General features: G+C 39.4%; 1 protein-coding gene across 1 annotated transcript in view; it reads right to left on the bottom strand.

The window, feature by feature from the left end:
- The window catches only part of PRKAR2B (protein kinase cAMP-dependent type II regulatory subunit beta), a 106,420-nt gene that overhangs the window by 9,810 nt on the left and 76,002 nt on the right, over nucleotides 1-20,608 (bottom strand). Inside the window, exons 4-6 of the mRNA XM_061165240.1 lie at nucleotides 18,669-18,752; nucleotides 6,702-6,808; nucleotides 3,362-3,515 (exon numbers count right to left, since the gene is read on the bottom strand). Of these exons, the coding sequence (XP_061021223.1) occupies nucleotides 3,362-3,515; nucleotides 6,702-6,808; nucleotides 18,669-18,752 (345 nt within the window). The remainder of the gene's footprint in view (nucleotides 1-3,361; nucleotides 3,516-6,701; nucleotides 6,809-18,668; nucleotides 18,753-20,608) is intronic.

Raw genomic sequence — 20,608 nt, 5'->3', positions numbered from 1 at the left:
AGCTTGAAAAATTATTGACTCTAGGGTTTTTTTGTCACATATCAGTTTTCTTTTTTAAAACTGTGCACAGAGAGACTACAGCACTCTTGAGTAGACTTTGATTCCAGTGTTTATCATGTGCATTGTCCTCAAATGTTTCTATGTTTATACTACCTAACCTCAAGGATGCAACACTGAATTGAGGAACAAGGGAAAACTTTAAAGGTAATGGCTCAAAAAATGGTCTTCCTACAAATTTTAAATTTTAAAAGTTCCTACAAAACATTATATTAGTTCTCAGTTAAGAGCTCTCAGAATTATGTTAGTTTGGCATACACTGATCAACAACTATACTATTTTAATACAAAATAAAATTAACAGGGATATGTTCTTTAATTAATAGACTACTATGACAACATATTGAGGAATTTAAATGAACCGATAGGATAGACAGAAGTGCCAGTGTGGATGTAAATATCTAGGAAATTAAACATCCTGTTCTCTAGTTTACTACAATTTTATAAGGGCTGTGATTTGGACTTGCACTCAATCATTTTTTTTTTTTTTTAGAAAAAAAATTTTCAAGATAACAAGTAAAATTATTGAAATAATTTCCAAGCCTGGCTCTGCATTGGTATCAACTGTGTGTTTTTCAAAAAGGTTTCTAAGATTCCAGACTTTAATGACTCAAAATCTCTGCAAATAGGGCTCTATAATAATCTGCATTTCATGAAAGCTCCCCAAGTGACTCTGATATATAAACAGGTCTGGGAAGCAGCTACAATACCATTTTATGAACAAGGTTTATTACAAAACAGAGAAGACAAGAAATAGGTTAGCAATTTAGAAATTAACCATGGCAACAAGCTATGTGTCTCAGGAAAAATCTACTAGTGGCCCACCTCTTCACACTGACTGAGACATATCAATAAAATCCAGAAAGTCCCATTGGAAATGTTTTCACCCCAGTCATTTCAGTCGTCACCTCTCTGAATCACCAGCATGGTCATGTAGATCAGTTAATCCCCCAAGGCTAACAGTGACCTGGACTTATTTACAAAGTTGGACTATTCTACAAAGGACTTTTCTCTTGAGATTTGCTTATCTTTGCACCTGCACTTACTAGGCAGAGCTTCAACCTGTTGGTCTCAAAAGCAAAATTCCTTTTCTATTTGACTTTGTCTGAAAGGGGGCTAGTTAGGCCAGCTGCTAAGAAAGCAGATTTGAAGTATTAATTATGTTAATGACTATAATTTTAAAATAACACCCACTTCACTTATACACATACCCTAAGGTGATCATCACAAACTGCTCACTTTTACAGAGCTTAAAACAGCCTGTGCTTAGTCGCTCAGTCGTGTCCGACTCTTTGCGACCCCATGGACTGTAGCCCGCCAGGCTTGTCTGTCCATGGGGATTCTCCAGGCAAGAATACTGGAGTGGGTTGCCATGCCCTCCTCCAAGAGATCTTCAAACAGGTACAGATTAGTGAAAAAAAAAAAAAAAATCTCTGAAAAATCCTTCATCCTTCCTGAGAACGTAAGTATCACATATACCTGGAAACTGCTGGACCTCTCTCCCTAGTTTAAGGTTCCTTCCAGGGCTGAGAACTATGAGTCCTCAAAGGGCCAACCCGCTAAGTATGTGACCTTGTTCCAAGAATGTGAATGAGGAGGCTTCCTTATCACATGACAACCTGACCCTGCCTGGCAACCCCCTCACGATGATTAAATTTTAAATGGTACCTTCTTTAATGAAACAGATCACAACCCACCCTTGTGACTGTAGGCAAACCCTTCCTAAGGGCCAAGTCTACTCGGGTTTTGAGTGTTTATTTTGTTGGCTTTGGGTGTTCAAATCTCTGATTATCCTTAAGACACTTCAGATGACAAGCTCCCTTCCACCTGAAACAACTCCAATTTTGCTCACACCATTTAAAAAGTGACTCATGACATTTTAAAAAAGCAAACAGTAAAAAAAAAAAAAAAAGCAGCAAACAGTAGCTGCCTGAGTCTCAGAAGAAATGTGCAACAGGTCTTGTTTCTCTAATCAAGAGAGATTTTTATTGGCTGAATTGACCTCGGAGTCAAAGGCTGAGTGGTGACTGAACCAGGTGTAAATTCTGTGAGACTACAGTTCTTGAAAAGGAGGTTTTAACAAACTTCCTGTTACTTCAACCTCACCTCCTTCCACAAAAGGATTTGAGAGAAATAACCAAATAAACTCATGTCAGAACCATAGGGTGGGATGTTACCAACAATTTTAAAAGAAAACACAAGTAGTTATCAACATTCCCTTAAATCAGTGCTACTTAAAGTGTGCTGTGGGCACCTGCAGCCACTGGTGTCCCCTGGGAGCGTATGAGAAATGCAGAATCACAGGCCTCGTGCCAGACCCCGTGAGTCGGGATTCTGCTTTTTAACTAGATTTCCAGGTGATCCCTAAGCACCAGCTTAACCAGAGTCCAGAATCAGCTTTACTCGGATCTGCTACTTTTGTCTCCTAAGATCATTTATGAAAAGAATGCCCCTCCCTTCCCCCATTCAAGTCTTTAAGCCAAATTTTAAGCCTTATAGAAAATGCATCATTAAGAAATTTATTCTTCTTTTTGGATGGATTTTTGTTTTAAATTGGAGTATAACTGCTTTACAATGTTGTGTTTCTGTTGTACAACAACATGAATCAGCTGTAACTATACATACAGCCCCTCCCTGCTGAGCCTCCCTCAAGAAATTTACTTTAAAAGCCCAGGTCTGAGAGTTCCAACCCTGAGAGTTGAATAAGTTTGTCTGTGGTGGAGCCTAGGTAAGAGAATTTCTTTTTTAACACCTCTAATTCTGAGTGCATCCACGTAAGAAACACACACGTTGAGTATTTTTTCTCTACACAGTTGCTTGTCAATGCAGAGTTGTTACCAGTCAACTTACACCACAGGGAGTCTCAGTTCACAGAGGTTTCTCAAGCAGGCATGAGACCCACTCGATGGGCTTGCTCCAATACAGATCATGGAGCCCCAGAGCCAGTTCCTGAGTCAGCTGGCCTGAATCAGTAAGCGGGGCCTCAACGGGCATTTCTAGCAAGTTGCCAGTTGATAGAGATGCTACAAGGCAGGAGACCATGCTTGGAACCACAGATATTATACCTACCACAGAAACCTACCAGAAAAAAACAGCATTGAAGCCTCTGTTTATTTGTGTGACTGGCTGGTTTTTAAGAATGGGAGCATTTAGGAGCACCTATTAGTTGCTTAATAATTCTCTGATGACCGATGACGATCTCCAAACCATCTACCTATTAAAACTAAAATACTGCAGCTACCTGGCTGCTAGCATAATGATTTTTTTTACAAACGACATTCAGGTCAAATAAATATCTCACTCACCAAACCCCACAGAGCACCAGGAGAGGTAGCAGTGATTGTCGCGGCCCTGGGTGTGTTGTACATTAAGGCCAGCTCGCCAAAACTCCCACGATTGTCATAGTTGCCAACACACCGTCCAACACCATCGCATTTCACATAAATATCAAATGTTCCTCTGGTGGTTGCAAGAAAAAGAAGACGTAAAAGTAATTCAAGTCAAGTCTCATCACAACAAAACATAAGCCTTTGGCAATAAAATCTAATCTTTTTTTTTTTTTTAAAGAATTACATATTGCTTGCTCTTCTTGCTCAGACATCATAACACATTCACTTGATTAAAATTTTAAATGTCTAGAAGGATGAACAGTGGGAAGTTCCCTTCTGCCCTGGTCCGGCCATTCAGTTTTCTCCAAAAAAGCCACTGCCCCCAGCTTCTACATCCTTGCAGAGGTCTTCACACCTGGGAGCAGTGGGAGCTGGGTGGATGCACTGGAAGCCTTCCAAAGGTGCAGAATTAACAGGAGCCGTCCCTGAGACTGAGGGTACGTCCCCAAGGGTGACGGCTGGGGATGGGCTCTTACTTTCCTTTCCTCTCTGCTGACAAACAGTGATAAAAGGGCATCAATACATGACAAAGACACCGCCTGTTCCGGACAAGCAGGAAGAAGAGACCATCAATGGGACTAGGGTAAAGTCTGTACATGGGCCTGCTGGGGGAAAATGAGAGTAAACAACACACATTTAAGATAAAAAAAAATAAGGGATGAAAATATAACTGCAACCAAAGAGAAAAGGCAAAGAAAACCATCTGAAGGAATGCATGTGAATCTGCTGACCTCAATGAGCTCTGAGTTTAAGAATCATGGAGGCTAGCAACATTCACTATGTAACTGAAAAGTTTTTGTTTCCAAAATGAACATGCGTTTCTTTTGAGATCAGAAGAAAACAATCTTAAAAAAGAATATAGCTCTAACAATCTGGTCAGCCATTGTACAGTACCTATGGGGTCCTTTAGGATCTAAAGGGGGGGCTGGCCTGGGGCCCAAGACTGGTTGCCTGCTGCTGTGAATCAAGCTTCACTGGAAAGACAAACGCGCTGGCTGTTTCCGCACTCTCTGTAGCTGACCTGTGCCACGAGAGCAGGTGTGAGTAGTTGCAACACAGACCTTATGGCCTGCAAAGCCTGCAAAATTTATTCTCTGGCATTTTATATCATCTGGCCCTGTATGTTAGACTGACCGCCATCTAAAGGTGGTAGAAATTTAGACTAAATATCTGATCCTGGTCTTCTAGATTTTTTGTGCTTATCTTTTAACTGGGTTCCTTTTTCCAGCAAATAAAATGCTGTTTGCATGTCACTGCACGCCAGATCCTTTATTTCTATTAACTTCATTCTCTCTGTGGAAGACTGTCTTTTCATGTACTGTATCTGGTCAGGGAACATGGCTTCAAGGATTGCTGAAACACTTGTGAGGTCAGACAGGAGAAATTCTTTGGCTTTATTCTATTGGCTAAAGTCTAGCAAAGACAAAACAGGGAGTGCTTTTAAGATTAGGAAAAGATTACAGATGGTAAAGATGCAACAAAAGCAAACACATGAGGTATTGGACAAAAGATATTCAAGAATAAGAACAACTGGTTTTTAATATAATTCATGACTAGAATGGCAGTTTCAGGGATTCCTTCTAGAACTTGTCTCATGGACAGTCATTTTTCAAGTATAGATTAATTTTTATATTTATACATTTGCACTAAAGCCATTTTCTACATTTTTCTACTTTGAGTAGGACAAAATATACAACAAACGTGCTGATGAGAAGTGCAGTGAGCTACCAGTCCTGTTAAAATCACATCAGTCTAAAAATCGGCTAAAACACTATGTGCTGCTTCTCCTACAGATTTCTCCCCTGAGAACATGAGGCCTCGGGCAGTGCAGTCACAGAAAGGGCACGCACGGTGGCCGAGAGAGACCCAGGCGCTGGGTCGGCCCACGCTCATCTGCGAGGCCTTCCAGACTCGCATCACGTTTGTGTGCCTGAGAATTTTCGTCTGTCTAAACGGTGATGGGGCACTGAGGGAAGGCAGTATGCACTAATGTAAGGAGGTTTTATAGTCAAAACACCAACTAAACCAAAGTGATTCCTGTACGGTGTTTGGGGTTCTCATATACTCCTACTAGTCAATACAATTAAACAGCCGAGTGAATTTCTGAGGTGTTTCGTTGATGAAAGCTGCTAATGGTACCAGAATCGTGACTTTGATTTACACGTGAGACCATTCGAAAACCACAGAGTCCCCCTCCAGCCCTGGCTAGTGCAGCCCCTACAGGTCACCAAGGTCTAAGGGATGAGGGGCTGAAGGATTCATGGAGCATGCGGTACTGATGCATGAAGGTACCTCCCACGGCCCAGAGCAAGGAGCAGAGCCTACACGGACAGGAGAGGGGGTCTTCCTGTGAAGCCTCTGAGTGGAACACAGCGGGGCCCAGAGAAGCCAACGTAACCCAGCAAATGAGACTGGGAGATGATCCATGTTCTACACAAGGCGGGGAGGCTAAGGATTCCAAACACCTCATCAACACTTCCTCACTGCTTAACAGAAGTGCAGAAACGACGGCTCGGCTCAGGCTGCTCTCCTTTAACATTTTAGGGTTGTTACCCAAGTTTTGCTTAAAACACGTACTGTTCTTTGATGAAGTGAAACCCAACTTCAGTTTTCTGAAATTGTATTTTCAATATAAATACAAGCCTTCTCACTTAAATAATTTCTCTGTAGAGTTTTTAACTGACAAATAGAATAATGCATAAACAACTTCCGGAAGGACACACAAACTACTCACTCTGCTGATGGGATGACGCTAAGGCAGTAGGAAAAGAGACTGACTTTTCACCTTAGGTCCCTCTGAATTTGAATTTTTTAAACCATGAGCATGCTTCACTTCATTAAGCAAAAATAAAGGAAACTTTTTAGAAAACAGAATAACAGACTGAGTTATATGGATGCAATATCCCAGATGCTGTGTCACACTGCTGTTTTCATGTTAATAAGAGTATCCAATTCTGTGACAGGTGTAACTAGCCCTCAAGTAAACCTAACAAATGAGGACGCTCCCAGTAAATGACTGAGATTTACTGATTCACTAAAAGTCAACAGTCATCCATACATTACATTATACCTCCTTCCTTGATCTAGCACAGTTTCATTGCACGAGTTCAAAGCAGGTTTATAGGCCCAGTTACACAGGAATAAGGGTAGACAGGCAATAGCAATTATTGTATGTTAATCTGTCAGTCATTATAACACATTGAGATTTTCACAAAAGGTTCATTACATTTCAGGAGCAAAGTTACACAAAACTTACCTATCAATTACATAAAAGTTGTCACCATCATCACCTTGATCAATTACATGTTCCCCTTCTTTAACCAATTTTTCAAACATGGCATCTAATACTTGAGACATCTGCTCCTATTTTTCAAAAATAAAAGACATAATCTTTGGTATCTAGAACATGTTTTCTTAAAGAACCACAATTAGCTCTATATTTTTGTAAACAAGCTCAAAGGAATGGAAATATCATGACTGCCATTGAATCTTGTAAAAAAACATACGGAACAGTCCCCTCCTCATCACATACAAACCAGATGATTCTATATTTACTCTCATATTCAGTACCTGAATAAAAGTAATTATAATTGGTCTATTTCAGAATCTTTGCAACGATCACCACTTTAATACAAAAGGAAACTAACCATCAAATCATCATATACCTTGTGAAATATAACCTTAGCAAACAAAATTATCAGGTTAATAAAGAACTATTGCAAATGCCTTTTAAAGATATCTAAACTTTAAAAAACCTTTCCTATTTTAATCATCATTGTAATTTATAAATATTTAGCCAATTTAAACCCTGACACCAATGCTTCTTGGTTTAGCACCAAAAACAATATAGAACCAAAAAAACCCCAAAAGTAAAACCAAAAATGATTGTAGCAAACATTCTATCCATGTCCTTTATCACTAAGGTTCTCTTCAAGAAGCAACCATGTCCCTCCCTAGGACAGATGTATTAAAACTGAAGCCAGAGACATCAAACCTATCAGTCAACAACTATCTTGAAACTTTGTTCTTCTAAAGTGTGCTTGACAAGGGTTAAGGATAAACCCTGGATAGTGAGAATAAACTAGAAGGCCAAAGAAATCTTTCTTCAGAACAAGTCCTGGGACAATTCAAAGGTCTTTGGGTAGTTAGAACAAATGCGTATGGAGAAACAGTGTGGTGATAGTAACAGAAAATTCAGAAGATGTAGGAAGGTTTTAAGTCACTCTCTATGGATATAAAAAGACAGCAACTCCAGCCTCCCAGGCCAAAATTAACTATTACTATAAACAAATTAAGGATCTGAAGATAGATTAGAGGGGGGGTGGAGACGGAAGTGGAAAACACAGGTTGAAGAAACAAAATATTCTGGATCAAAAGCACAGACTACATGTGATTCTCTTCTTCTTGAGACCCCATTAATATTTCACAGGGACCATGAAGGCACCACTCGACAAAGATGAGAACAGGAAGAGGAAAACTGGAGGAGAGATTTCTAGAGCAAAGAGAAGTTACATGAGGGCAGAGAGAGGGTTCCGCCCAGAGATGGGCAGGGGGCCTGCAGCGTGGAGGGGCCGACCACCTGTCAGAGCACCAGAAGCTCCGGACTGGGAAACACCTGGCCTGCTCAGATTGGGACTGAGACACTGCTGAAAACAGAGGCATTGATTCCAAGTCCTCCAGGATCAAATGTCTGCATCCTGAACACAGAACACTAGCAACCAAGTATTAATCCCGACTCTTCCCAGACAAGAGATCAGAGTCAGGCTCTCAGGAGAAACTAAATAAATAAGACAGAACTAGAACAGTTACTGGGAAGACTGGTGCCCTGGAACAAGGACCTTCACCTGCTTGGATGAGGGGTTCCTCCATGTGAACAGCTGGCTCCTTGCCACCCACCCAGCAGGACACTGATGGACAGGCCTGCCCTACTTACTCAGGGGTCCTCATCAGCTTTGCAGAGCCCCTCTGAGGAGCCTGCAAAACTAAGATAAACAGCGGGATAACACCAATGAGCTAGAAAACTCAAGAACAGTGATGAGCTTTCAGAAAGTTTTACTCTATATACCCAGAGATGTTCAAGATGATGTCATAATCATGAGATGAAAAACAGGATGATTAGAAAAAGTACAAGAGAAAAATGGGCAAGCTCAAAATTGAAAACATCATTACCAAATTTTTTTTCCTTTCAACTATTTTATCTTTTAGGTCAGTTTTAGGTTCACAGCAAAATGGAGCAAAAAAGTATAAAGAATTGTCCTAAACCCGCTGCTTCCCCATGCCTCTCCTCTAGTAACATGCCCCAGAAGAGGGTACGCTTATTACAAGTGATAAACATGCAATGACATCAACATCACTCAAAGTCCACAGCTGACATCTGGGTTCACTCTTGGTGCTATACACTCAGTGGTTTAAACAAAGGTACCCACAAAGGTAAAAATGTACCCACCACTACAGAATCTTCTGTAAGTAAATAAAGAACTAAGAAGGTAAATTAAAATAAAAAAACTTCAAAGAAAGTCGATAGATGAAAAGATAGGAGTCAGGAACAAAGTGATATCAGAGACAACAAATGAAAGAAAATAATTAGGACAGTAAGGAATGAATTTTCCAGTACCAAAGGATGTAAGTTTTCAGACTGAAAGGGCTCACTCACAGGCCAGCACCTCCACACTCACACGACAGTGTAGCTTTAGGACATCAAAGATCCAGAACCGACTGCAAGGCTTCCAGAAAAAGAGGAAGGAACTCTTAAAATATAAAAAAATGTTCGACTTCTCTCAGGGGAATGCAAATTAAAATGGAAAGGAGACACTCTTTTTTACCTGTTAGATTCAGAAACATAAAAATGTTAGACTGTTGGAGATGGTGCGGGCAGGAGGAGTCCTCCTGAAGATGGTTGATGGAACGGGCCTTTAAGGAAGTGCTGGCAACAGTCAATAACATTTTGAAGGTGGTCCCTGTGACCTCGTCATTCCTCGTCTAGGATGTTGTTCTATGCACATTTTTGAAATGACATGTGCACAGGCATTTTTTCATTGCAAAATGTGCATCATAAGAGCAAAGAATTGAAAAAGCAAGTTTATCTGCAAGGCTCTGGATAAATAAGTTTGGTACATCCATACATCAGCAAGCTATGCAGCTAATAAAAAAAGAACATGAGGCTTTTAAGATCCCTGTCTTTTACTGGAGTTGCTGGCAAGCATGAGAACACTCAATGAAGGGCAACCAGAAGTCCGAAACCCTGCCCTAGGTGGAACTCCAGTGAACACACCTGCTATCTGCTGTCACACTGATCATGTGCATGATTCCAGAGGCCAGAACTGGTATGGCTGGGTAGACGTTTCTGGAGATTTGGGAACAATGTGAAGACCTGCCTAAGGAGGAGAGCTGTCTAGCGGTGACGGAGCAAAGACATGAGTTCCCTGCTCCTGTCAAGGCATGCTCCCCACCTTATACATGCTCTCAAAAGGGCTCAGTGTTTTTCAAACTGTTTACTGGAACCCAGGACTTTGTAGAGGTGCTTCAGGGATCAGTTCTGTAAACAGCTCTTTTTTTAATCATTTTTTAAATATTGAAACACAGCTGATTTACAGTGTGGTGTTTATTTTAGGTGTACAGCAAAGTGACTCAGGTATACACATATATTTCAGATTTTTTCCCTCATAGGTTATTACCAGATATTGACTATAGTTCCCTGTCCTATATAGTAGCTCCTACTTGATTATCTGTTATATATAATAATGTGTACATGTTAACCCCAAACTCATCCTTAAAGTGTATTCTAACCATTAAATATTAAAACTAAAGTAAATGAACACGTTCAGATGGCTATATACATTAATACAAAATTTTTTATAAACTGAAATTTCATATAACATAAAATTAACCATTTTAAAGTGAACATGTTAGTAGCCATAAAGTTGTGCAACCACCATCTGCATCTAGTTCCCAAACATTTTCATCACCCCGCACGGAAACCCTGCATCCATTAAGCAGTCAGTTTCCATTTTTTTCTCCTACTAGGCCCTGGCAACTACCAACCTGTTTTCTGTCTCTTTTGGATATTTCATATGATGGAGCTTTCTTTGTGGCTCAGACAGCAAAGAATTTGCCTGAAATGCAGGAGATCCAGGTTTGATCCTTGGGTTGGGAAGATCCCCTGGAGGAGGGAATGGCTACCCACTCTGGTATTCTTGCCTGGAGAATTCCATGGACAGAGGAGCCTGGCGGGCTACAGTCCACAGGGTCACAAAGAGTCAGACACACACTGGAATCACACAGTATGTGACTTTTAGTGCCTGGCTTACCTTACTCATTATAAGGTTTTTGAAGTTCATCTATGTTGTAGCATATATCCTTGTTGTTTAGTCACTAAGTTATATCTGACTCTTTACAACCCCATGGACTGGTAGCCCTACCAGGCTCCTCTGTCCGTGGGATTTCCCAGGCAAGAATACTGGAGTGGGTTGCCATTTCCTTCTCCAGGAGATCTTCTTGACCAGGAATTGAACCCACATCTTCTTGTTGGAAGGTGGTTCTTTACCACTGAGCCACCAGGGAAGCTTCATTCCTTTTCATGGATGAATAGTATTCCACTTTATATATGTAGATAAAGTGGAGTGTGGTAAAAATACATATATGTATATATATTATATGTAAAATTTTTTTTTTATTAGTTGGAGGCTAATTACTTCACAACATTTCAGTGGGTTTTGTCATACATTGATATGAATCAGCCATGGATTTACACGTATTCCCCATCCCGATCCCCCCTCCCACCTCCCTCTCCACCCGATTCCTCTGGGTCTTCCCAGTGCACCAGGTCCGAGCACTTGTCTCATGCATCCCACCTGGGCTGATGATCTGTTTCACCATAGATAATATACATGCTGTTCTTTTGAAATATCCCACCCTCACATTCTCCCACAGAGTTCAAAAGTCTGTTCTGTATTTCTGTGTCTCTTTTTCTATTTTGCATATAGGGTTATCGTTACCATCTTTCTAAATTCCATATATATGTGTTAGTATGCTGTAATGTTCTTTATCTTTCTGGCTTACTTCACTCTGTATAAGGGGCTCCAGTTTCATCCATCTCACTAGAACTGATTCAAATGAATTCTTTTTAATGGCTGTGTAATATTCCATGGTGTATATGTACCACAGCTTCCTTATCCATTCATCTGCTGATGGGCATCTAGGTTGCTTCCATGTCCTGGCTATTATAAACAGTGCTGCGATGAACACTGGGGTGCACGTGTCTCTTTCAGATCTGGTTTCCTCAGTGTGTATGCCCAGAAGTGGGATTGCTGGGTCATATGGCAGTTCTATTTCCAGTTTTTTAAGAAATCTCCACACTGTTTTCCATAGCGGCTGTACTAGTTTGCATTCCCACCAACAGTGTAAGAGGGTTCCCTTTTCTCCACACCCTCTCCAGCATTTATTGCTTGTAGACTTTTGGATAGCAGCCATCCTGCCTGGCGTGTAATGGTACCTCATTGTGGTTTTGATTTGCATTTCTGTGATAATGAGTGATGTTGAGCATCTTTTCATGTGTTTGTTAGCCATCTGTATGTCTTCTTTGGAGAAATGTCTGTTTAGTTCTTTGGCCCATTTTTTGATTGGGTCATTTATTTTTCTGGAATTGAGCTGCAGGAGTTGCTTGTATATTTTTGAGATTAATCCTTTGTCTGTTTCTTCATTTGCTATTATTTTCTCCCAATCTGAGGGCTGTCTTTTCACCTTACTTATAGTTTCCTTTGTAGTGCAAAAGCTTTTAAGTTTCATTAGGTCCCATTTGTTTAGTTTTGCTTTTATTTCCAATATTTATATTATATGTAAAATTTGCTCTATGTATATATATGCACACACACACACACCACAAATTATTTTTCCATTCATCTTCAATGGGCATTCGGGTTACTTCCACCTTTTGACAATTGTCAACAGTGTGACTATGAACAATCATATACAACTATTTGTTGGAACACCTTTTTCAGTTCTTCTGGATTTAAACCTAGGAGTGAAACTGCTGAGTCATATGGTAATTCTGTGTTTAACTCTGAAAAGCCATCAACCTATTCTCCACAGTGCCTGAACTATTTTACTTTACCACCAGCAATGTACTAGGTTCTGTCTCCACATCGTCACCAACACCTGTTATTTCTCTTTTTTAAGAACTGATACCATCCTAGAGGGGTGAAGTGGTATTTCATTGTGGTTCTGACCTGTATTTTCACTCGTGACTAACCATTTTAAGAATCTTTTCATGTGCTTATTGGTCATTTGTATGTTATCTTTGGAGAAAAGTCTATTTAAGAACTCCACACATTTTTAAGTTAAACCTGTTTGTCTTTTTGTTGTTGAGTTACTAGTTCTTTCTATATTCTAGATATGAGGACCTTATCATTTATATATGATACAAATACATATATATATATATAGTGGTGTATGTACACATGATTTGCAAATACTACATTCTGTACATTGTCTTTTTACTTTAGTGCATGATGTCTTTTGATGTACAAAATTTGCTACCTTTATGAAGTCCAATTTATCTTTTTCTTTTCTTACTCTTGACTTCAGTGTCTAAGAAACACTGCTAACTTCAAGATCATGAAGACCTACCCTTGTGTTTTCTTCTAAGAGTTTTACAATTTCAGAGCTTACGTATAGCTCTTTGGTCCATTTTGAGTTAATTCTTCTACATGGTATGAAGTAGGAGTCCTACCTTGTTCTTTTGTGTGTGGGAATCCAGTTGTCCTTTCACCATTTATTGAAAAGACTATTCTTTCCCCAGTGAGTGATCTTGGCATTTTTGTTGAAATCAAATGACTACCGATGTATGGGTTTGTTTCTAGACTCTCAATTCTATTCCATTGTTCTACATGCCTATCTGTATGCCAGTAACACATTCTTTCGATTACTGTAGCTTTGTAGTAAATACTTTTTAAAATTTATTTATTTATTTTATTAAAGTATGGTTGATACACAATATTGGGTTAGTTTCAGGTGGTAGAGTAAAAGTTTTGACATTTGCAAGTGTGAGTCTTCCAACTTTGTTCTTTTTCAACATTATTTTTACTTCCTGTATGGGGCCCCTCTTGTAAGTACAATGTTAAAACATTAAACAATAGCAAAACATAATGTGTGTCCATGGTTTAGCTTTATACACATAAATGTTACCAATTTAAACTTTTATAAATAATTTTTTAAAAGAATATGTAATCTCTGTAAATACAAATATACTGTTTAGTTAGAAAAAAAAAAAAAGAACCAGGCAGAATACTGTGTAGAGTTTGCTGCCACTAAAATTATTTAAAAAATTACCTGTATATACATAGCATAACCCTGGAAAAATATGCATCTTGGTGCTAAAAGAACTTGACTCCTAAGAAACTGGATTGCTGGGAAACAGGGATAGAAGGGAGATTCCCTTTCACTGACTGCTTTTTGTTCCTTTTGAATTTTTGTAAATTATATATGCATATGTTGTTGTTGTTGTTGTTTAGTTGCTAAGTCGTGTCCTACTCTTTGCAACCCCATAGACTGTAACCTGCCAGGCTCCTCTGTTCACGGGATTTCCCAGGTAAGAATACTGGAGTGGGTTCCCATTTCCTTCTCCAGGGGATCTTCCCGACCAAAGGATTAAACCCTGTCTCCTAAGTCTCCTGCATTGTCAGGCAGATTCTTTACCAATGAGCCACCAGGGAAGCCCATATAGGCATACTATTTAAATTTAATTAATTAAATTGCCAAACTCTCCATTTGAACCCAGAATGTAATATTGTATCTTTAAGTGAGTTAAGAAAAACTTTTGGAAGAAAGACGGTGATCAGTTTGCAGGCAGTGGCTTTCATCCCCTTGCTGGGTCGCTGTGTGAGCTCTGGCACCTGCTTGTGAAGGAACAGCCAGGGCTGGAGATGAAGCCAATGGGTCTGTAAAACAGTGCTTTCTTGATGTGATGCTAATTGGCCCCACGGGACCGAATGAGTTCATCAATCCAGGCAACATATGGTCACCTATCAAAATTACAAAGTTTGATTAAATGGTTTACAAATATTTTATTTTTGCTTACTATTTATATTTCAGCTTATTTAGAGCAGGTGGAGGGGGAATATCAGCTTCATTGATTAGCTCTAGTCCTGGATGTTAAATGTAAAAAAGGATGAAATATAGTGCTATATAATAATTTTTCATTATCTTGGAATTAGCTGCATTTTAAAATATTATGAAGCTTAAGAATTCATACATGGATGTATGAAAAAGTAATCCCTGCTAAAATACAGAACAATTATTTCTTTTAGAACTTCTCTGTGTGACAGGTGTCTGTTCTAGTCAATCAAGATGTAATTTCCCCATAATTATGCACAGAGTGCAAAGAATGTAGGAAATATTTAATATGCAGAGGCTTATCTCGGGGACTGACAGCTCCTGTAAGAAAACCACATCTTACTCGCCTACAGAATGCAAATTCGAGACTGAGCTCGGTAAAAGGGCCCTGACTCCCTTAAAAAATAACAATTTACTCTCCATTAATGAAAGAGCCTATCATATAGCATAGGACAATTATTTCAGTTTGCCTCAAATTAGAAGTATTTCAGAAGAAAAATGGCCTACTGAGTTGAGCATTAAAATATTCATGAAAAGAATATCTTCAAAGAGATTAATAATTATAAATGCTGGGCTCAATGTATGAATATACAGAACTCCAAGAAAAAATGTCCTGAGATCTAGGAGGTGCTAGATTTTCAAACTAAACAACGCCTTTAAGAAAGTCAAATGAGATAGTGGATACAAAGCCACTAATTCGTAATTATGGCTTCCCCTTCCTCCTTCCAAGTTTTTCCTTTTCAGGGAAAGGCACCAGACACTGGGGGTCATCCAAACTTTTTCTGTTAGGTCTCAATTCATTTGATCACCAGGGACCAACTTCTGTTCGTCCTGAGTACTTTATGAAACCATTACTTTCTCCCCTTCCTTAGTTGAGCCTGTTTCTTTTCCCCTTAACAACACATGGATCGCTGTTTCTTCACTGAGCTCCATCCTTTTGTTCCTGACCTGTCCCTCTCACCTTTAATTCCACCCCTACACTGTCACCAGTGACATTAGACACCCCTGACTGTTACTGTCTCTGCTTAAAATGCTACTGCCTACATAGAGTGTGTGTCCACGGCTCCTGTGTGGCATGCGCACTGGTCCTTGCTGACGCAGCACGTACATCTCATCAGCCCCTACCAGTGGGTGTCTTCCACTTCAGACTCCAGTGTTGACACTCTCCGTTTTTTTCTTTCAACTGGCGATTTCTGACTCATTTTCTGAGGATCAGTTCAGGTGTCTCTCTGGCTTCCTGGATCCTCAGGTGGGGCTGAGAAGCCCTTGTCCTTCCCTAGCCCTGACCATATTACGGCATTATTCACATTTTACCAAATGGATTTTTATGTGTATTTGAATCCCTCACCAAGTATAAGTTCCAAGAGCACAAGAACTATGTCTAAGTATTTTTGTGGCATCCTACGCTTTATACAGGCCCTGGAACACAGTGGGTGGTCAAGGAATTGACCTGAAAGGAGCTGCTATATGATATGCAGATTATATAAGTGGAATATGTAATTCAATTTAAATGCATTTGGGTTATGGCAAAAATATATATATGATAAAAAACTAGAAATTTGCTTAAAAAATGAACTTAAACTCTTCAACCTGCTATGTTTGGGGATAAACTTCTTATTTCAAGTGGTTATTTTCTGAGAAAAATTAATTTTTACTTATTTATATTCAGTATTGTTCTTAGAAGGATTTCAGATAGTAGGGAAATAAATCAAGATGGTATGAGATCAAATTCAAAAAAAGATCTTTTGGAAACAACTATATAAATACATTTACTTCTTCCCGATAAAATATTCAACAATGGTAATTCATGAACTTGGTAATTTCATGAACTGACTATTTCTTTTTTGTCCTTACAAACTGTGACCTTTAAATATACACATATATATTTAAGACTGTCAACAGAGCAGTAAAATCTTTAAAAAGTCTAAAAAAAAATCCTATGTTTATAAAAATAACCACTGTATTTAAGTAAAGATGCTCCCTGCTAGGATACACAGGAAAAGCTTTATTATTATTATTATTTAAAATGCAATCAAACTTTTCACAGTGCTTTGAAAGAATTAAAGCTCCAATGGTAAGAAAAATCAATTTACTTTAGAAGATGGAACAGAACTGGCAGCGTCCGAGGAAACTATAACTGGGAGCTATTTCACTGATGCCTGTTATCACTGCTGAAGCATTAAAATACTGGTTGAAATGAATAGGGAAGTAAACAAACAAAATAACATCTGGTAGTACCAAAATACCGCCCTAGCGTGTCTGCACACTGGGTTCTAGTCCTTCCGACTCAAAGTGAGGCTGTGAGAGGGGAGCACTGCTCTCACCTGGGAGCCTGTGAGAAACACACACTCAGGCCCCACCTCCGATCTACTCACCAGAATCTGCATTTTAAACAAGATCCTCTGATGATGGATAGGCATATTCAAGTTTGAGAAACTGTTTTTGGTGACCCTGAAATTTTCCCATGCAAAGTTCCGGCCTGAAAATAGAATTCTCCTTGCTGAAGCCTACCCCTAAGGATGAAACTAAGGGTTAATTTCATAGCTGTCTTCTGTGTCTATCTGAAGCAAAATTCAATACTAAATTGATTAATTCCAATACCAAAATTACCATCTTAGACACACACACAGACAATGTTGTCTCTTTTCACTAACAACTATTTGAATTCATTTTGGAGAAAGAGCACTAGAGATCATAGTTTCCATGTCCTTTGTTTCATAGAATCATTATCATTCTAGATAAAAGAAATCTAAGATTATCGGGAAGCCCATCAAAATCTTTTAGTCCCTTAATTCTATTTAATACTACCAGGAAATTTTTCCACTCATAAACTAAATTCCTACACTTTTTATCTTAATTCCATTTCTTATTCTTCCATTATTAGTTACCAGCAACCCCATTCTTTACAAGCTTTAGTTTAGGTGATAATTCTGGAGGACCTGGATCAAAGTGGACAAAACTTGTACTAACTATGTGGTCCTAAAATAAAGTCTCCAAAGTTATAAAATGTAATCTGTGATCCTGGAGGATATAACATAAACATAACTAGTATCAAAAACCAGGAGCTTTAAAAAGTAATTTCAGGGTATAATATGACCCAGCATAGAAGACTTGGTATAATGCAGCATGAAATGTATTATAAAGTATTCTTTATAAAAATGGCCTTCATGGGATGGGGAGGGAGGTGGGAGGGGGGATCAGGATGGGGAACACATGTAAATCCATGGCTGATTCATATCAATGTATGGCAAAAACTACTACAATATTGTAAAGTAATTAGCCTCAACTAATAAAAATAAATGAAAAAAATAAATAAATTTGTAAAAAATGGACTTCTAAAAAAGACTTCATCTTGTAAGAGTGGGTTTTGATTTAATGTTTTCTTCTCTCAGGCATCAATCTGAAAACTATTAAGATGTTCAGTCTGACCAAAAAAAGAACTGAAATAAGTTATAAAAGTTGACTCAGGTTTCACATGAGGACATGGTAGCAAGGGTTCTTTCCCAAATGACCATATAGCAATGAATAAGCATAATCTGCAATGAAGGAAGCAGGGCATTGAGGTCAGGGTGCAGGGCAAAGTCTGAATAGCATGATCACTCGTTCTGAGAGAGGGGTTTCTAGAAATACATCCCAAACCAAAGATGAGAGATTTCAAAACTTTTATGAAGAAAAAAAAAATCCTTCTACTTTTAAAATCAAGTAGAAGTTTACTTTTAAAATATGTATAATATAAAAGTCATACATTAAAATATAATACTGGCTGCTGAGAGAGGCACTCCCCCATGGGCCCTGCATGCCCCTACTGAGTGGACGAAGAATGCAGTCTTGGCCTCTCTTCATCCGGGCCACTTCTCAGGGCTGTGTCTGCAGTGACCTTTGATGAATGACTCAATGCCTTCTTCCGACACACAGCAGGCACTCACACTTGCTCTGACAGCAGCGACCCCTCAGCAACCAGGACACAACCCAGTGCACACGCAGGCATCCATGGTGGGGCCTTTACATTGCTCTGAGGGATGTCAGCTTGTAAAGAGGGTGAAATCCAAGACCCTGCACAGTTCTTCATATGGACACTGAAAAAAATCATCTCTATTATTGAGATTTATCTTACCGGATCCAGGTTCTTAAATAGCAGGATATCTTTGCAAGCCTCTTGCAATCGATTTCTTTGATCATCAGTTTTGGGATGTATAATCTACAAGAACACCAAATCCACAATTAGACTATTCCCCTTACTCATAACAGATAAAATTTCCTAGCAGGTCATTAGAAGGAAGAATGGTTACAGCTGAGGTTCACTTTAGGTGACTAGACATTAACTACCAGCCTGCTAATAGGGGAAAGTAATACAATTTGTCTCAGGGAGGTGGTGGACATTAATCAACACAGCACTTGAATGTTTTTCAAAGACGTGTTTCCCCCAGGTTAGCAGGTTCATTCTGTAAAGGTCTGGACTGGCTAATCACTAAAGACTCTGAAGGTCCAGCGGGAACATAAAAAAGAACTAAGTGTTACAACAGTTATGTTGAAAATCTACAGACTGTCTTTATTCTGTTTGCATGCTAAGTCCCCTCAGGTGGATCCAACTCTTTGCGACCTCACCTGGAAGCCCATCAAAATCTTTTAGTCCCTATTCTACTATTTAATACTACCAGGAAATTTTTCCACTAATAGTCTGCCAGGCTCCTGTGTTTACAGGATTCTCCAGGCAAGAATAGTGAAGTGGATTGCCGTGCCCTCCTCCAGGGGATCTTCCCAACCCAGGGATCAAACCCTTATCTCATGTCTCCCACATTGGCAGGCAGATTCTTTGCCACAAGCACCACCTGGGAAGCCCTTACACTATGTAATACTCTTTTAATATTCTTTAATACTGTTTCATACTTTTTACCACTAAACTTAATGCTCTTTCAGAATGTAGCCCCTTTCTTCAAAACGTGATAAAATCTCTAGATGTGAGTAAATTCTTACCTGTATATTAGATATTAAATACATTTTTATGCATAACACATGTAACCAAGCCCACAGGGAGTGATTTTCCACAGGGAGCAAGCAATCACGTACTGTCACATCAGGAGACTGTGGGTTTGAGGGAAAACCAATCTAACACTCCTGGTGCGCTCATTTGAGAATGAGCTCGAAGACCACTGCACTAGCTGCTCAAACTTTCAACCTGGAGGGTGAAGGCCAAGAGGATGCCCTCTGTAAGTGAGCTGGCCAACTCTTCAGAGTCCCTTCTGACCACCAGAAGGCTCAACTGACTTGGACCCAAAGGCCCATTCTTTTGTGAACATGGGTACCACATAACTATAAAATGGGGTAACAAGGCAAGACACGGTCCTAAAAGCAGAAGGCACCTAGTGGGTCTCCTGGAGACCCATGCATCACCTTTTCCTACTCTAATGTCACACACACAGTGACGGAGGATGTGATGATGAGCAGGGGCCCCACCATCAGAACAACCAGGATCAGCTGGGGCTTAGCTTTGTGTCCATGACTATATCAGAACTCACAGTGGAAAATTAAAACCAGCATTTCAAACCCACCTCGGATGGCTAAAAGCCAGAGGCCCAAGAAGAACTGAGGGAAGGTACAGCATATGTGTACTATTTATGTGTGTACTGTTCACATACTATTAGCCAGTGAGAGAAGGAAGCTGTTGCAGATTTTTCTTTAAAAGGGTAAGGGACATGCAAACTAGTGTTTCCTATCTAACCAATATTCACATCAAACTAGATTCTATTATGGCATGTGGACCTAGAAAAAGCAGATCCTGCTGCCTAAGAACTCACTGCTATTTAAGAAACTTAAAAAATTTGGATATGAACTAAATCATGCCAACCAAAATTCCTATCTACCTACGTCAAATAAGGATGATTTTAACACAATCAAACAGAATAAAACAAAAAGTTATTTCTCACTTCACAAAAACCATCTGGAACTTCAAACTGAAGTGATCATAAATGTTTGCCCACTGAGAAGCTCTCTCCTCAGAGAGAAAAGGTTGGGGATACCATGTCACAGATGTTGAAAATAATTTCCTGAGCCCAA

Source organism: Dama dama, chromosome 18, assembly GCF_033118175.1.
Source record: "Dama dama isolate Ldn47 chromosome 18, ASM3311817v1, whole genome shotgun sequence".
In the NCBI taxonomy this organism is placed as follows: domain Eukaryota; kingdom Metazoa; phylum Chordata; class Mammalia; order Artiodactyla; family Cervidae; genus Dama; species Dama dama.
Note: the sequence above shows the minus strand (reverse complement) of the source record. Positions and strands in the feature narration are given on the sequence as shown.